Source organism: Malurus melanocephalus, unplaced genomic scaffold (assembly GCF_030028575.1).
Source record: "Malurus melanocephalus ecotype Western Australia unplaced genomic scaffold, MMel_1.1 scaffold_9, whole genome shotgun sequence".
In the NCBI taxonomy this organism is placed as follows: domain Eukaryota; kingdom Metazoa; phylum Chordata; class Aves; order Passeriformes; family Maluridae; genus Malurus; species Malurus melanocephalus.
In genome coordinates, this window is record NW_026623241.1 from 3,385,970 (window position 1) to 3,403,870 (window position 17,901).

At 37.1% G+C, this 17,901-nt stretch overlaps 1 protein-coding gene across 1 annotated transcript; it reads right to left on the reverse strand.

Annotated features, from left to right (window-relative positions):
• Positions 1-105: 105 nt before the first annotated feature.
• TDO2 (tryptophan 2,3-dioxygenase) lies at positions 106-10,930 on the reverse strand. Its single transcript, XM_057375839.1, has 12 exons — positions 10,833-10,930; positions 10,357-10,462; positions 9,177-9,267; positions 8,278-8,348; positions 6,440-6,567; positions 5,099-5,285; positions 4,204-4,311; positions 3,147-3,258; positions 2,968-3,025; positions 2,380-2,459; positions 1,737-1,827; positions 106-895 (listed from the first exon to the last, which is right to left on the reverse strand). The coding sequence occupies exons 1-12, from the start codon at positions 10,865-10,867 to the stop codon at positions 742-744; spliced, it is 1,221 nt and encodes a 406-aa protein (XP_057231822.1). The 5' UTR covers positions 10,868-10,930; the 3' UTR covers positions 106-741.
• Between the last annotated feature and the right edge of the window lie 6,971 nt (positions 10,931-17,901).

Consider the following 17,901-nt stretch of genomic DNA (forward strand, 5'->3'; position numbering starts at 1 on the left):
GTTGCCTTTTATTATGTATCAGATTGAATAAAAAATACTTTAAATGCCTGTCATACTCTTGTTTGAACTTTATAGTTTGCTTTAGAAGAAGACTTAACAAAAGACGAGCTTTAATACTGCTTTATTTGAAATGCAAAGTAAGTACTTGAATCTGCTATTTTTAACCGTAGTTCTGCGTAAGGAATTTACATTCTCATGTAATCCATAGAYAGCAATATGATTCTTGATGTATTATAAGTTCAGGATGCTTTGGTTTTTATAGATGCAGGACTTATTTGAATSTAGCTGTTGAAACTTTTAACACAGACTTCCTTTTGAAATTGTACCTAGAGCTCAGAAACTAATAGTCTTCTGAAGATGTTGAGACTGATTATGTCCTCAACTAGTCATAAATTAGTAACAGCCATTAGGCAAACAAGCAAATACAAAAATATGTACAAAAAAGTCACGATCATGGTAACTGYAATTTGCTCCCTCTATCTAAGTGTAGGCTTTAAGAAGCCAACAAAGAGTTAAATTGGTCATTGAATTGTATTGGGGTATCATTTTACTTTTAACAAAGTCTAACTCAATACAGATTATTTTTTCTACAGGCAATTAGGTTTCTTTCAGGAGCCTACTATTCACATAGCTGTCATACATAAATACATATTTACACACCCACACTGTGAGAATGGCTGGTAGCCACACTCAAGGTGGAAGTCATGAAGTTCTTTACAGCAACCAGCCTAGAAAGGCAGGCTAGTCAGAGTCATCACTGCTGAAGTAGGAGCTGTCACAGTATTCTGCRGTGTAAAGGAATTTATGAATGGTTGGGTTCATCTTTGGTATCCAGTGTCTTGGCACTAGAAATGTTGAAAGATTGAACAAATCCACAAACACCTTGTATCTGTCACTGAAAAAGGCAATTGGAACAATAATTACATCAGCATAGAAGGCCATAATTTGTAAATCTTTAGTAATCATTCCTACTCACRTATTTAGTAAGATTCCTTGCACTAACTCTCCTGAATATTGCAGAGCAAGAATCCAGTCCTAATTTTCTAGGGTATAGCAGATTAGGCTTAAAAAGTAGGGCTCTATAGTRACATCTTCTGAAAATGCAGAGTGCATAGGGTGTGATCTCCAGCAGAATTTATCTAGGAACAATGTAAACCTGACATTAAGGAAGAGTGGAAGCGCTTTCTAAAAAAGGCAGTGGAGCTCAGTATCAGTCCAACCATCTGTATTCTATTCTGCCCTCTGTTCCAATGGCTGTGATAGCAGTCATTGCCCACAGCCATATGTGGTGGTTCATGGCCTTTGAGACCAAACCTCAAAGGAGGTCCTCCTGTAAGGAGGTTGTGCAATTCGAGGTCATGCAAGGGAATAAAGAAATTCAGTCCCACACTAACTGGAACTTACTCCCATCCTGTGTCATCTCATTAACTTGGGCCAGCTGGCACACAAACTAAACAATGCAGGGTTAATATTATTGCTATCACTGTAACACCTGGACCACTTGACTGAGAAGTACAGATGGCACTTTGAGTGAATGATCAAAAGGGGTTCTTGCCCTGGAAGGCTTGGAATTTATAGATGTCACCTGATAAATAAAYGTACAACAACCAGGGAGAGAAGCTAGAGCCCCAAAAGAGAAGCAGCAGCCCTTTGGCCTGCAGTGAGCTGTCTGAAATACATCTTTCAGTATTTAGGAACTGCATTATTGCAGGATACAGGAAACACGTTATTCCTACCTCACTGTTGAGCGCAAGTAGTGRTAGCCTGATGAGCCTCCAGTGCCAGCCTTGCTGCCAATCATTCTGTGCACCAAACAGACATGGTTATCTGCATGATATAAAAGGAGAAAATGGCACATGTTCAGTGTTTAGGTATAACTGCACTGTCACATTTATTAATGGTCATGCAGAGATCTTTACAGGGATACAGAACTAGGTCTTCGGATATGCAGGAGTTAATTCTGCCATTCTTCAGTCAATTAATATTAAATGATTCTTAATTCAGAATGAACACACTAATTATTATATGTTACTATGCTCTGTTAATACAGAATTATACATTCATTTATGTATGTCTACATAGGGAAGRAGCAGAAGGAATGTTTGCATTTAAAGAGATGTCATTATGACTTTTCGGGATACATTGGAAAATATATACTTGTCTCTTAAAAGCAGGTCACAACAGTGATAGCTCTACCTATGTATCTAATGATCACAGAAGCACCTCTTTATCTTTTCTCTTAGCTGAAGTACAAATTAAAAAATGTTATTCCTAAATTATAAACTCCAAACCTCAATTCTAATACCAGGTGTAACTCAGACAGAACAATTTGCTTGCATGTAGAAGAGGGAGTGTCACAGTCAAAAAAGTCAAACTTACACCTCCATTTAGTCATGAGCACATCAAGATCCATAAGGGAAGTAAGAAGCTGAAAGGGAACCTGGAAACGAGGCTCTTCCCTTGGAAAATGAAAGAGTAGACAGTGAGACCTCTTAGCATGTGCTGTATTTTTCAAAGTTGCACTTCACCACTGCTTAGTGACCTTAAGTCTCWTTCCTAAATTGGTACTGAAATATCAATAGACATTTTAACAAATGCTTCTGCCATTTAAGACTTGATCTGCACCTTTTCCCTTGTACTTGGAAAARGACTCCAAATCTTTCTAGGACAGGTAGAACAAGGCATTTACTAGTTACAGTCCTGAGAAGCAGYATCTGGTCAAACAAGAAGCAGCTGCCCAGAGGGGATGTGCCACCTCCATCCTTGAAGATATTCAGAACTCGGCTGGACATGGCCCTGAGCAGCCTGGTGTGACCTTGGAGCTGTATCTGCCTAATCAGGATTCCTGAGGAGGGCTGAAATAGATTSCTTTCCACAGCCCATCCCAACCTAAATAAACCTGTGCTGCTGTTCTTAACCTTCACYTACCCTCCTGCCAGTCACCATTAAAGACACATTTTGAATTACCTGTAGAAGTAGATCATTAATGCCCCCTTCAGTGCTTTGTACGACAGTCGTCTCTCTCCTGCAAGATACAAGTGTGCTTAGTTTGTTGCTCATTCTGCAAAGGTAATGCTATTATGTGATTATAAATAATATGTCTAAAACATGCAAAGTGAAAATTGACATATGGTAATACAATCTACCTTTACTGAGCAGATGTTCATGGCGTTTTTCATCAAATAACGAAAGTAATACATCTCTCTGTTTTTGGTATTCAGACAATAAGTCATCTTTTTCTTCTGACTCTGCTTTGGCCTTTGGTATTTAAAACAAAGACAAGTTTTAGAATTCAATAGGCAAAATTAAGCACTCAAACAACTCATTATGCAACTTCTATTTAAATAAATACTCTGAAGTTTGCATATTAAGTAAGAACTGTATTTTCAAATAAGACCCKAGTCACTGTCCTTTGAAAAGTACAATTACCAGGAAATGTACAATTAAATAGATGCCAACACCACTCAGATAAATATCCAAATAAATGGGCAGCTTATATTTTTTTTTTTTGTCAAGAGGCTTTAAATGCATTTAATATTGATTTGTTTGAAGTTCGATTTATTTGTTTTCAAGGCAAAAAAAATGACATCCTTGCAGAGCTGTGGGGAAGAAAATTATAAATAAAAAAGTTTACATAAGTTAGAATGTTGTAAATAGATATTCCCAGGAGGTTGATTAATTCTTATGATTTTTTTCATTAAAAATAAAAAAATTAAAAATATTATTTAAAGCCACAGGTCTTAAAAAAGTCAGGGATTCCAGGTCCTCATTTGCCTGCATAATTGAAATGATCACATGGCACCAAATTGCCACATACTGTTAAACAGAAATGGGCTGTTTATAGTGACATTCCATATTCASAGCTCAGGGACTCAAACTTCTATTTACTCCGGATTGTAGATGCAAGTTCTAACTAAAGGTAAAGTTGTAGTTTCAGAAAAATCAGCCATTCCACTGATATTAATTCAACCTTTTTGCAATCAAAGTCATCCATGTACCTCATGCTTTAAATCATCTTAGATGTCAAATTTWAAAAATACTCCTATTTCCTAAAGAATTTGCAATTCTTTCTGCTTCTTGCAGACAAAGGCTAATGAGGATTAAGTGAGTGAGAAACTGAGTGAGCCAGAAGTTAAATTTATGTCAGAGTATCATTTTGCCAGCTGTCTTTGCTTATGGGTGGCTCAAGAGCACATTCTATACCTGTATCAAGGCAAATTCCTCTTCTAGACCTTTTGAAACATTCACTTCAAATTGTCCCCAGAAATCAAATTCTTCTGCATCGAGTCCTGGAGTTCTTTCCAGCCATGCCTGTAATAAGAATAGTAATAAGAACAGTAATAAGAATAGTAATAGTAATAGTAATAGTAATAATAATAATAATAATAATAATAATAATAATAATGTGTTCAAACAATAACAATGCATTACCCTAGAGTACAGTTATAGCAACATAAATGATTCTACTACAGTTCTGGTTTAGTATCCTGTGGAAGAGCTTATTGCTAAATTCAGCATGTCCAYGMAGATTTACACCTGCAYATTGGTGCCATGCCRMWSCCCTCAGGTTCCAGATTAAAAGGCCAGTGMTGGAAGGCAAAAGCKGTCTCCTTCTAAGGGTGTCTTTAAAACCAACTGCAGGAAAACAATCTTATTGCACAGATAAACAGGATAATAGTAATGATAAATCTCAGAAGGAAAATATAAAGAAAACTATAGTTTTTAACTTCTCTAATAGCTACCACTAACAATGGGACTATTTTTAAAGTTTTCTTGTTGAAAGGAAGAAAAGCATGAAAAGCAGTCATGAAAAGCAAATGAAACAGCACATTTATATTCTTAGCTCACACTTCCACAGTGCAATTTACCAGTTTAACAGTCAGAATTTWCAGAGGAAAGGACATGCTTTAAAAAATCAGTTGGTTTACTAATGACTCTTTTTCAAGCAAAATTCATTAATAATCCATAACACAATTGACAGAGAATTTGCCAACATGMTTGCTTCTCTTCAGGTAGGAGAATTTATTGCTGASACTAATGAAAGACATTCTTGGGAGATGGGGGAAAAWGAAGCAAGGTCTAWGACAGACATTGTTACCTCCACAAGTTGCAGTAGTGTTGGTTCTTGCTCTGATTGAAGCAGTAGTTCATAATCCTGTCCCTTGAAGTTATCACGGTAATGCCTTCTGTTGTAAGGGACTCTCAGACTTTGGGGAACACCAATTTTGTTCTCCAGCAAGCGAAACTGCAGGCTCTGAAAACCTGAGGCAGGGCTCAGGTGATATCTTTGGGAACAGAAGAAAAGAAGATACAAAAATGCAGAACATCATTTTATAATGGTGAGTTTTTCTCGTTCTCAAAATACCCCACCCATATTTCACATTTGAAGAATATCAAACAGCTATCTGAGGATTTTTTTATATGACTGCATTTAAGAAAAGGAAAAAAAAACAAGCAATTTTAATGCAACTACAATCTAGTTCTATATTGCTTCTGCATACAGAGATACATTCACACACTTATGTGTTTTAAAATGGCAGTTTTGTGCATGTAATGTACAGGAGGCAACATGAGTGAACATGATTTCTTTTCCAAACAGAATAAGTGGTTTCACCCCAAATCACAGTTATAYAAATTTTCACAGCAATAAAGTGCCAACAAATGCATTTTAAGTCTTGTAATACAGCATAATTCCTATCTATTACTACATATATGTGTGCAATATTATATATTGCCTTAATATATACAGTAGAATAATATTCAAAAAATCTCCAGTGGGCTTTTTTTGAGGAATTCATTAATGGGAGTCTTCAAGAGCGAAATTGTCTGACCATGCTGCAAAACAATTACTAATAAAAGTAACCTGAAATCCCATGTTGCTAGATAATTGTAATGCATTTTGAATTGCAAGTACAAGATTTAAAAGAGACAGATYATTGCTTTAATCTTATGTTTACTTATAAATGACAGTATGTGGTTGAAAAGCTGAAGCAAGTATGGAACAGAACAGATGATTAGCCCATGGATTTCCCCTGCTGTAGAGTAACGACAGATGGTACAGATGTTTCAAAATTCAAACAAGTGAAGAAAAACTGTAGTTTCCTGCTCTCTTTATTAGGGAACATTAAAAGATAGAAGGGAATGGGTACCAAAATGCAGAGCACTTTTTGTTGTTCTGTTATTTTGACTCTGAGACCAGTCAGTAGCACCCTACCCCAAAAGTGTCAGCAGTTCACTCGCACTTCTTTGCAGAACATGCTGGACTCACACTCATGCCCAATTTCGTAACTGACCCTTGCTCTTTAACGTCATGTTTGCCTCTCCAAGGTGAACCCTCAGCTTGCTGAAACACACCAGCACACATGCAAAGTTCACTGTCAGTTCTAACGATGGGAATTACCAGCTCATGGATTACTGTAGAGGAACAGTAAATCTTTACCTGAAATCAAAGAAGTCCAGTGCAGTCATAGTTTCCAAAACTGAGAACTGTTCCACAAGTAATTTCAGAATCAGTGAAATTCTGTTCATTCGAGTAATAACCTTCAGCATGTTCCTCTCATCTCTTACCTGTAGAAAAAATAAAGATCAGAACCAGACAGAATGCTGCTCTCTCTAAATCCTACCTAGGATAATTTCACTTCTTTTCACTGTTGCACATCACTATAGTACGCAAGATCTTCCCACACGAAATCCATAGCAGCACAATCTCATATGGAACAGAGAGCTCTGGTTTTAAATGGAAACTGAAACTGTTATTTTCAAAGATTGAAATCCATTTTTTTTTTCTGACTCGTGTTATATTACAAGTAGGCCTATCATATAGGGCTCTTTTTAATTTTCTATGTTTTTTACTAAAATAAAAGTCAAAGAAATTAAATTATAAAGYAGAATCATTTATATAATTATAATTTCCCATCATAATATTGCTGTATGTTTCTACTATATAATATGATAATTATATACTTTGTGTTATAATTACTTCTAGAATAATTTCTGTTCTTGTGAAGGAATAAGCCATAAGGCAGGTATGGGAATCATTTAAAAGTTGAGAAGCGGAATAATCTGACAGCTGCATCAGGAGAGCGCGTCTAAAACATGTTCATCAGAAATGGGCATTAGCAAGCAGAGAAGACGACAAAAGACTACATCTGGTGGGAAATAGAAAATATTAAATGGAAAACACAACTTTTCTTGGCTAAGTTGAACACTTTGCCTGAGAGGACTCTGCTAAAATTCCTTTCAGTTTCAATGGAATTAAACTCTGTCTAAAATCTGGGCATGCAACCAGAAAACATCAGACTACAAAAAATGGCAGATGATGACCATTTCTCAAATTGCCTGGCTGTGTACTTGACCTTAACACTGGCATTTCAAATTCTAATTACAAGCGAGGCTTCATTTTTCACAAAAATAATGAAAAATTCTTCTTCTTAAGAAGTGATTTTGGTCAATTATAATTTGATAAAATGTGAAACTAAAAAGCCAAAGAAATTAGGAATATAGGGGACAACAGAGAACATCTTAATTGGACCTTATGAAAAGAAGGTTCCTTGGTCAGTCTGGTCTAGATTCAAATTTACTTTGTAGACACATGCTCATGATATACTCAGTATATTTCTCAAATTGCCTGCAGTTAGATTTTTTTCTGTAGTGTATCAAGTCAATAGTTTTCCACTGTTACCTTTTGTTACAATGTGTGTTTAGCTTTGGACAAATGTGAAGATTTGCTTATATTTGTAGTTTTCAGAAACTCACAGTATTACCCTCCTTTGGATTCTTGCGTTTCTGTTGGATTTACTATTACTCAACTACGAAAACGAGTTTTCCGTCTCACAGCCCATACTGGATGGAAGGATGTAGTATGTGGACTTCAAAAACTGAACAAAGGCAGAAATTACTTTTCAGCATAATACCTATGAGCCTTCTGCTTTTCAGTTTTGCCTTTGAGCCTGCTTTATCTGCAGYAGAATATTTCCAACTTAAGTTTCTGCAGTTACCAGCTCTAGTAGGAGACTATGAGAGTATTTTGCCCTATGAAATTGGCCTTGAAAGGTRATCTACACAAAAACATACTTCAGGAGGAAATCAGATTTTGCTGRTCAAAAATCTGTACTAGAAGGATATAAGAGCCACTCGGCCAAATTTTATTTGGTCTTTTGTTGCTGTTTTTAAAAAGAGCAAATGTGTTGTAAACCCAAGTGTATCAGGCTGAGAGGCAGGAAACAAGAGAAAAACAGAGCTGAATTTTCCAAAAATTAATATTTGTTTTCAACTTACATGACCATTTTGAAAGATCACTCGCACAGAGTCCATTTCCCACAAAATCTGCTTAAACCAAAGTTCATATGCTAAAACAAGAAAAACTCTGTTAGCATCAACTTTAAGATTACTTTGTTTTTTCCTCTTAGCACCAATATAGAAAAAAATCTTACTTATTAATTTGAAATTAATAGTCTACATTTACACTGCCAGTGCAYATAAAGATGCTGACACATACACTTATTACCTTTTACAGTGCGTTGCCCTTTTCTAAAGTATTACACAAAATAATCTAGAGTCAAGAATATTGACAGAATTTTTTAAAATATGTTTTTACACACCAGGTGTTTGATCTACAGATTGTTCATTACAAAAGGAGGAAAGAGAAAATCCAGATCTGGTACTTCAATAAAATCTAACTCCAGAGCTGCTTATAATCTGCATGTTTTCCATCAATAACAGAAAGTATCAACAGGCCAGGCTGTGAAAAACAGGCAGATATGAGCACTAGGGAGTGCCTAACTAGTGTGATGATTTCTGCACAGATTCTAAATGGTTAAAACTGGATTGAAGTTTCAGAGAAGGTACAAGGCAGCACACAAAATTTCCTCCAATAAACTGCATAGYAGCCTGTTGCTTGGACAACAACAAGATTTTCACCACCTTAATTTCTCTAGGAATTTCTCCATATCTTGGTTTACCAAATCCAAGGGTTATACTTATGGCTACAAGCATAGAGGTGATTACAGCCCTACAATTTATATAGGGATATATACAAATATAAAAACAGATAAAAGACAGAACTGTAACCTTGCTAGTGTCTAAAATGAAAATAAATTGTGTATTGCATGTTTTGGCACCAAATAACTCCCTGTGGCAAAAATGTTGGTCAACAACCACTGCACTTCTCCACTTACCTTGATGTGTCACAATGAAAAGATGTTCATCATGGATTTTCTTCCCTTTCTTCTCACTCTCAAGTTCTTGAGCATTCAGTATTTTATCCAGCTTAAAAATAAAGGTAAGATTTCTCTGTAAAGCTCTCAATTCTGCTACTAGCAATGGTAGTTCTACTGCATACAGCTATTTTTTAAAAATACACATACAGACTTCACATTCTAGGTAACATGAGAAGTTTCACTAAATTGTCTCARGTATGACTTTTACTTTTTAACTGAAAAAAATCTTGCCTAAAATGGAACATTTAGGTAACTCAAGTAACAAAGTTTTGAAAATAATTTGAAGGGTATTTTTAGTTATATATATGTACACACATAGGAAAAAGAAAAAGAGAGAGAAAACAAAATATCCAGATTTTAGATCTATACTGTCATGTTATGCTTTCCAGATTTTAGACCTATACTGTCATGTCTCATGAAAACAGAGTTCCTACAGTAAAATTTTGAATAACCATACAAAAATATCTGCATAAGTGCACTGATTTGAGGCTGTAGTAATAATTTCATTTGACATTACTGAATTCTTTTTTTAGTCAAATTTACAATCTAATCATAGCTGTTTTAAAAAAAAAAAAAAATCTTTGCAAGATTCAAAACAGTACATCAACAAATCAATTCAAAAGCAGCGAGTAATTCCCCTCCCTTCAGTTCGTGCTCTCAGGAAAAAAAAAAAATCTGGATTCTTTTACTAGCTATGGCATTTTATTTTTGCTTAGTTCTTAATTACTTCCAGTTTTTGTCTGGGGCTTTTTTATGTTGCTGCCCCCACCCCCATCATTGTCCTACCCCCTAGATTTCTGAAATACATTTCTCCAGCCAAGTATTCTGGGTTTTCAAGGAAGTTGCACAGTCTGCTGACATGCAGAAATTGCTGAATAAGGATTGTCAGACCAAAGAAAGCTGTTTGCGATGTGTCACTTTACAATTTGGGCTTACCAATAAGGATAATTCCCTACCAAACCCCCCARAAATCCATCTTCTTTGCAGTTTGAGAAGCATTCCCACCTTGAGCCCACCTTGAGGCCCCTGTGCCTGTYACTGTGATCTGTCAGTGACCTCAGTGATTTAGAGAAGTGTCAAACACAGCTCCTGCCTCAAGGTGTAACCAGGACAGCAAACACRAAATCCTTAAACTTACTTGTAGGTATTCTCCATAGATAAGCCCACCTTTGCCAGCTTTATTTTTTCCTTCTTGAGATTTGTCTTCATTTTCATCTTCCAAAGATAACTTGTTAAAATTAAATCTAAGAAGATAATGAAGTAAATATGTAAACTGTTTCATTAAAGAACTAGGAATATACCTGCCTTRTTACTAACAGATGCATCTACAATTCAAACAATGTTTTATTTTGATAAACAGAACAAGTAAAGCAGGCTTTTGATAAAAACTAAAATTCCTCTTGCCGCAGTAACAGCTGGTAGCATTACATCTAGTTCATCATCAAATAACAGGCRCTCAGACACATCCTTGTATGATCGCTTTTCATCTAGTGATAGCTACAACTGTCAATTTGTTGATAATAAGTAATTCCTCTCTGAGATTTCCTATTTTGCAGCAACACAATATCATTCGAATTTAATCTATAAAGCAAAACACAGAGAGGAAGGACTCACAGGTAATTCTTCCCCGCAAAGGGGCAACCAGTCATGATTTCAGGATCCAAACTCGCCGAGCTGCGCACTGGGGAATGCACTCTGTTGGTGTTCCCAAACCTGCTGCAGCTCCCTTATATGTAACCTTATCTCACTGCCCAGGCCAGCCCCCAAATTCCCCTCCTCAGCCCTCAGCCCATCCCCACTATTCAATAATTACAGARACTATCGCAGCACAAAGGTCAGGAAGTTCATGTGTTGTTGGCTCTCCAGGATTGTGTTTTTCTCTCCCAGTTTAAAAAATGAATGGATGACATGCTTGTTTTGTCCTATGGCACATGATTTTTGTGCTTTTTACTGCAAGGTTTCCACCAGTTGTTTCCTTGGACACAGGTGTAATGTGTGAGGTGTAAGAAATGAGAGGTCTGTGTGATAAAAAGGCAATATTCAATAAATTCAGGAATTGTTAAAGTAAGTTTTTAACCTGCAGCCTTTTTCTATCAAGATACTATTAAGTTTAAAAAATCAAACACATGGAAAGGGAAAAGGGGAGGGGAAGGGGAAAAATATATTTCTATGGCAGACTAAATAGTTGTTATTCAAAGGGATTTCAAGTAATATGYATAATTTTAAAAAAATATACACAGATTAAATAAAGAACTAAAAGCAYCATGTATCTCTCATGCTGGCTTTCCAGTTATTTAATTTGCAATAATTTCTTAGTTTTATCTCTTTGCACAAAAGTTTCACTCTCATTTATTGACAAATGTTACTCAATTCTACCTGGTCATCARCTTAACACACAATGAAGTAACATCTGACTAGCATACCCATCTTTTCTGCCTGCCAGCCCTTTCTGAAAAAAAAGTTAATGCTCAGTTTCACTGCAAACAAAACTACRGGACCTCTGTGACCCTGGATCATTTGTTCTCTGTAACTTATTCTGCTTAGTGGTGTCTGTGTGGTGGTTTCTGCTGTTGCAGTCACTTAAGAGCAGTGTGCTCATAAAAAAAATGCATGTGGGTGATGGGATGGATATTCTGTTCAGCCAGATGTCATTTGTCAGGCTTTACACATATCAGCTTTAAATTAAGTTGAAGCCACAAGAAAAGCAGGACTTCACTGAAGCAACCCACCAAGCAAGTTCAAGGAGTTCTTCCTTCATGATTTAAAACCTGACAGAGGAAAATAATCCTCTCCTCACACACATCTACACATGTGCTAAGTGATGCAGACAACTAGAGATGAAAGTGAAGACATCAGAAATTAAATGTTGAAAACTGCTTTGCACATATTTGCACTCAAACAGCTTGATTTACAAATTAGAAAATCTTGCCCATCCATAGATTTCAAAGGCTTGGAAAAGGAAGGTCTATCTTGTCATTCCTGTGWATCTTCACCTGAAACATCCWGACTGAGCCTGCATAATAAAATCAAGCTTTCTGTTATATTTTCTCATGGCACAAGAAAAGAARGAGTGGGAAACTAGTAAAAATAAGRACARTTGGAAAACACTGAGTGCTTAACCTCACAAAATTTGTTAATGTGTTTTCTTGTGCAGTTTCATTTTCTTCTGTGGAACACAGAGAATAATAACATTCCAGGGCAATGATCTCTGACTGGCAACCTTTACATTGCCTACCCAGYAGGCAAAGGACTTTGAAGTATCAGAGCCCTTTTACACTCTGTGTTTAACAAAACATTAACGCCCTATTTGGGAAGTAAGAGTACCATTAATTGGTTCTATTTTCTAATTGGGTTAGCAAAATCACTTGAAATCTAGCTAGGGATACTGTCCAGCCACGAACTATAAAAACGCCCCTTCCAAATCAGCAACAGATGAGCTTCAGTCAATCAAATAAATCAGCCAGACAAGGGCAACTTAGAAAGTTTTTTCCAGTGTTTCCAACACTTCAAATTCCTTRTTTAATGACCTCATAGCTGATTGGTCCCAAAACTGTAAACTGACCAATTTCAGAAAAACTGGGTAATATAATGGATAATGTTTGCATCCATTCATTTAAGTAATTTAATCTCACAGTAGCTGAATTCAGCTCTCTAACCACTGCAACTACAACACATCTCAAAATCTCCAAGATCAGTGGGAAAAAGGCATCTTGATGAGGACTTGAAAACCCCTGAAATAAAACCACAGACAACACAGATCATTCGTTCATCTTACTGCTGCCTTCATCTGATCTCAAAGTAAGGCTTCAATGAACTTGCCAGTAAAATATCTTTCTTTTCAGTGACTCATATGACCTGATTATGAAACTGTCTGTTGGCAGTGTAGATGATAGCACAGGTTACAAGAGCCCTCAGGTTTGGATCAGCTCAGAGCCTTGAACTGTGGCATGGCTGTGGACATTCAGAAATAAATGTCCTTCTTCCACACTGCTTAAATTTGGGGCTTGCTGTAGAGGCCTGATTTTTATTTGAGTAGCCTTTATATCCTGACAGAGATTTTATAGCCACTTTGTTATCTCTTTCYACTATCATAATCATAAACAAGTCTTGATGAAAAAAGCTCTTCAGTGTGAATATATCCGAAAGCAAAATATAACCTTAATTTTAAATGATGGTATTGCTTTTTTCTCAAAATGTACCTTCATTTCCCTTTTTCATGTTGAACASTTAGAACCACAAAGAAGCAGATCTAACCACATACAGAACTTGCTGGTTTTATGCTGCAGATGACTGAGCAAGGCTGTGAAACCCAAGWGTGTGTGTGCCCTTCTGCTTTTATTTAGTTATTTGTTTATTTACTTTTAAAGCATGAAAGTCACATAAAAAGCCTTCTTTTCATCACAGAGGACTCTAACCTTCAGCAGACAGTGAGAATGTTCTGTTTTGTGAGTGGGCTGAACACAAGACAGTTACATACAGCAGAAGGAAAAAAAAAACCCAAACCCACAGCTTCCCAGAACTGCTCTTTGTGGCCTTCAAATGAACTGTCATGGCCTTCATGACCAAGCATGGGAATTGTTCAGCCCCCTTCTTAATCCACCCTTGCCCCCTTTCTGTTTATCCACCCTTCCCCAGGTGGATGTAGGGTGGCTGCACTGGTTGCTATAGGGCTGCAGATCAGAGACAAACTGAACTTATGTGGAAGGAGAGAAGTGACTCATATGGGCAAAAAAGGAGCCTCTCTCGAGCCTGGGCAAGGGGAGGCTCGATGTGAGGCAGAGGTGGCCTGTRGCATGATTTCTGGATGCAGCTGGAGCCAAGTACCTGTGTTCTCACTGCGGGGCTCTCTGCCTAAACCACTATAGTCTGATGAGGACAGGTAAGACTGACCTCCTGTGTACTGCCATGAAATCAACACGGGTGTGAATTGGTGTGACCTGCTCACCCAAGCCAAATCTCAACTTTTCCTACATGAAATAACTTTATGGAGAAGAAAAAAWTGCACACGCAAGTGGTTTGGACAGTGTCACCCATTCCACCTCTTGAACTCTCATTCTGATTACGAAATCATCACAGATCAATTTGTTTGTCTACTGTTTGCTAACTCGAAGGAAGTGCTCAGAGAACTTCTCACTACAAACAAGTGACGCTTGAAGCTTCCCAGCACAGTTGTCCAAAGATTGCAGACCAGGAGCTAGCCAGCACACATGGCTTCTACCTATGCAACAGCGAGTCAAAGATCCAAGTAGGTCACGCCATGTGGAAAAGTTCCAAAAAGAAAGTAAAAGATGTCTTGGAAGAGCTATCAGAAAAACAAGAAACAAACATTAAAAACCAAAAGAAAACGCGATCAACAAAGACAACCCAAACAAACCAAAAAACTCCCCAACAAACTAAAAGGCAGATCACACACTACAGTGTGATAATTTGCCCAGCATATTCATCTAACTTTGCAGTATTGATAGCCCAGGATTACCTAAAATACCTGTGTCGCTGCATTTAATAACCTTTTTGTGGATTCTGTGAATCCACAGCCTGCAGCAATAAGTTCCATAACTAAAGTATGTATCATGTAGAAGAGTATTCCCCTGTGCAAATTCAAACTTCCTGCCAAATAATCGAGTAATTTTCATTTCTGCTTGGTACTAAGTCATGGCTAACGAGAAATAAGTGTYCTATACTTTTTTAATCCCACTCACCCTGTTCTGCATTTATGCAGATTCTGCTGTGACCTTTGTGAGATTAAGTATTCAAAAGGAAAAACATTTTCTATGTATAGATTCTACATTGTTTGTTTCATAAAATTATAGTGATGGACTAATTTAGACAACAAACACACAACTATAATAGTGAAATGCAGAACAGCAGCTGCTGTTTTGGTTGACAAGAAACAACTCMAATTGCAGAGGTGAAGCCCCCAGTGTCCTAAGCCAGAACCCCACCGTGCTGGCTGAACAAAAGTCACTTCCTCACCCAATTTAATAACATACCAAGACACAGGTGAAGAAAGACACATAAAAGGAAGGTGAAGAGCAGAAGATAAACTTGGCACCAAAATGTGTCCTCTGCTGAAATGAATGCTTTGTGATTTTCAAAACTGGRCTTGCTATCTAACTAGCATTTGAAATTAACAGTTGGTCTTAATAAAACTAAAATTTGGTGACTCTGGGCTAAAACAAACAAGCTTAAAGTTGATGCAATATATTAATAATCCAATCAGACATTTGTACCTGGGGGAGGAGCAGAGCTCAAGGTCTTGCAAACTACAAACAAAGAGACGAGATAGTGCTAGATTATTTCTTTCTTTTTAAATATTGCACCTGTTCAAATTCTTAAACACAAAGAACTGTGTCATCACTTCCCAGCATACTTTTAACTTCCATTTAAGTTTCACACATCCCAGCACAACTTTCCCGCCTCTGTCCCTCATTTGTGGCAGAATGCAGCAGTATTTCTTTCACATTCTGATAATATCTGACTGATAACTATTCCCCAAGCAGGGAGAAAATATTCTTTCACTTCTATTGCCAAAACACCCTCCTTTCCTCAATGTAAATGTACCACTGCCAGCTAGAACCATAAGCTTAGGAGAAACAGGTAGCATTGTACCAAAGCAAATCTACCCTCTATTAATGCCTTGCAGTCACACATTGCAGGGTGCACTTCTTTAGGACAAAAAGGTTGCTGTTTTCCCCTCCCTCCCAGTTTTGGCTCCCAGTCAGGTCCAGTGAAGCACAAACCTGGAATCATAAACTATTCCCCTGCCTCCACGTGGCTCAGTTCGTGCTGCTGTTTACTCCCCGGTACCGCTGTCTGGCAAGTGCAAAGGGCTGGTTCAGGACAAATGTTGATACAAATTTGCTCATCTCATCCTGTTCAGTGTCATCACTAATGGCTGGGAGGATGGCACAGGCTGTACACTGCTTTAACTCACAGATGAGAACAGCCTGGAAGGTGTAACAGTACACTGGTACACGGGAGCTACAATACAAAATTACCTTAATGCACTGAAACTAATAATGTGCAGCTTCAGCAGTATTTTTGTACTTCAGCTGCAATAGCCAAACTTGCAAATAGGAAATTCTTTAGAGCAAAYCTTATACTGGAATTTTTTAATAGAAACTTTCTACATGGCATGGAGTTCCTTCTTTCCATCCAGCATAGAAAGAATTTACCTGGGCACCACCATTTACCTGGGCACAGTGTGGAAAGGGCTCTGAGAAGGATGGCAAGAACAACAAATGTTTGATGTAGAAAATACGGCCTATTAAGAAAGCTGGAAAGAATTGACCTATATAACTAAAAGAAGATTGTGGGCTAAAAGTGAGAAATACCTCCCTTTCAGAAGGAAGAGTTATAAGCAGCTTCCAGTATACCAGAGGATGGGAAAAGTAGTAACCAGTTTAAATCATGGCAAGTTAACATAGGCATAAGAAAACAAAGAGTAAGGAAATTTCTACTATCTGTAAGCACTAAAAAATAATGATGAGAGYTCATAATTTCTCCAGTCACAGCCAATTCCTCCTTGATGTAGAGAGAGACTCAATGAGTCCTCAAACTCTCCTTGAGCACCTTCTGCTGCAGCCCCTTCTGCCCCCCATTGCTGARCCCACTGGCAGTACATGCTTGAATGCAGGAGCAAAACAGATGCTTGCATATACAATCAGTCACCAGCATTCCGTGAAATGACAATGACAATACATCATAACAATCCAGATGGTGATCTCTCCATTTTTTTTTGTTTTGTTTTCCTGTTTTTGCTAATATTTTTATACTAATTGAGTAAAAGTATTTGTAGTCTGCTGTATCACAGAATGCATYACTTCTGTCTTAAAGTAGATGATATTTGTGATACTTCTATTAAAAGACATAAGCAAGTCATCAGAACCAATAATGTCAAGAAAGCACTCAGAGTGTCATGCAAGTAACAGACATTGGAAAGAAACACTTTAAYGTGTTCTAAAAATACAAAATTGTCCAATGAAAGCTAAATATACACCAAATACATACTTGCGTATGCRTGTATTTTATCTCAGCAGCCCATAAGAATTCTCAGAAGACATTTTGCTGCAACTAGGCTATRAAGAATTAACTTTATCAGAAACATGTTATCTATTTGTCTCAGGAAATAGCTATGTAGCTATGCTAGCTGCAGCATTATTTTTTTTTAATTTAGCACCATAACAGAAGGACTGAACAGCACTTAAGCCTGACTTCAAATAACGATTTGAGTACAAAATTTACATTATGTATTAATAAAAAAAGTAGTGACCACCTCTGTCAACCGTTGATTTTTCTAATCTTTAYTGCATTAAGTACTAGGGAATGTGTGGTTTAAATAACCAGATATACATGCTAGGAGTGAATGGACAGAGCAAGCTCCCTGTGACCAATTTACAACCTGGAAGCTGTTTGCCCAGGCCATTTGGGAAGGATGAACAAACATAAGATGGTTGGCCTTTGCCCCTTAGTGTTTGCTTCAGAATTAATATAAAACAACCATAAAAGAAAGAAGAAATTTTAAACCAATTTYGAATATAAAACACCACAGGAAAACATAAGCCTTGTTCATCTAAAGTATTAGATTAGTATAACAACTCTTCATAAGGCAGCAACAAAAAAAATGTTGAATACTTTGCTGGATAGAGAGCAAGTAACTTACTCGTTAGAGCAAGTTCATACT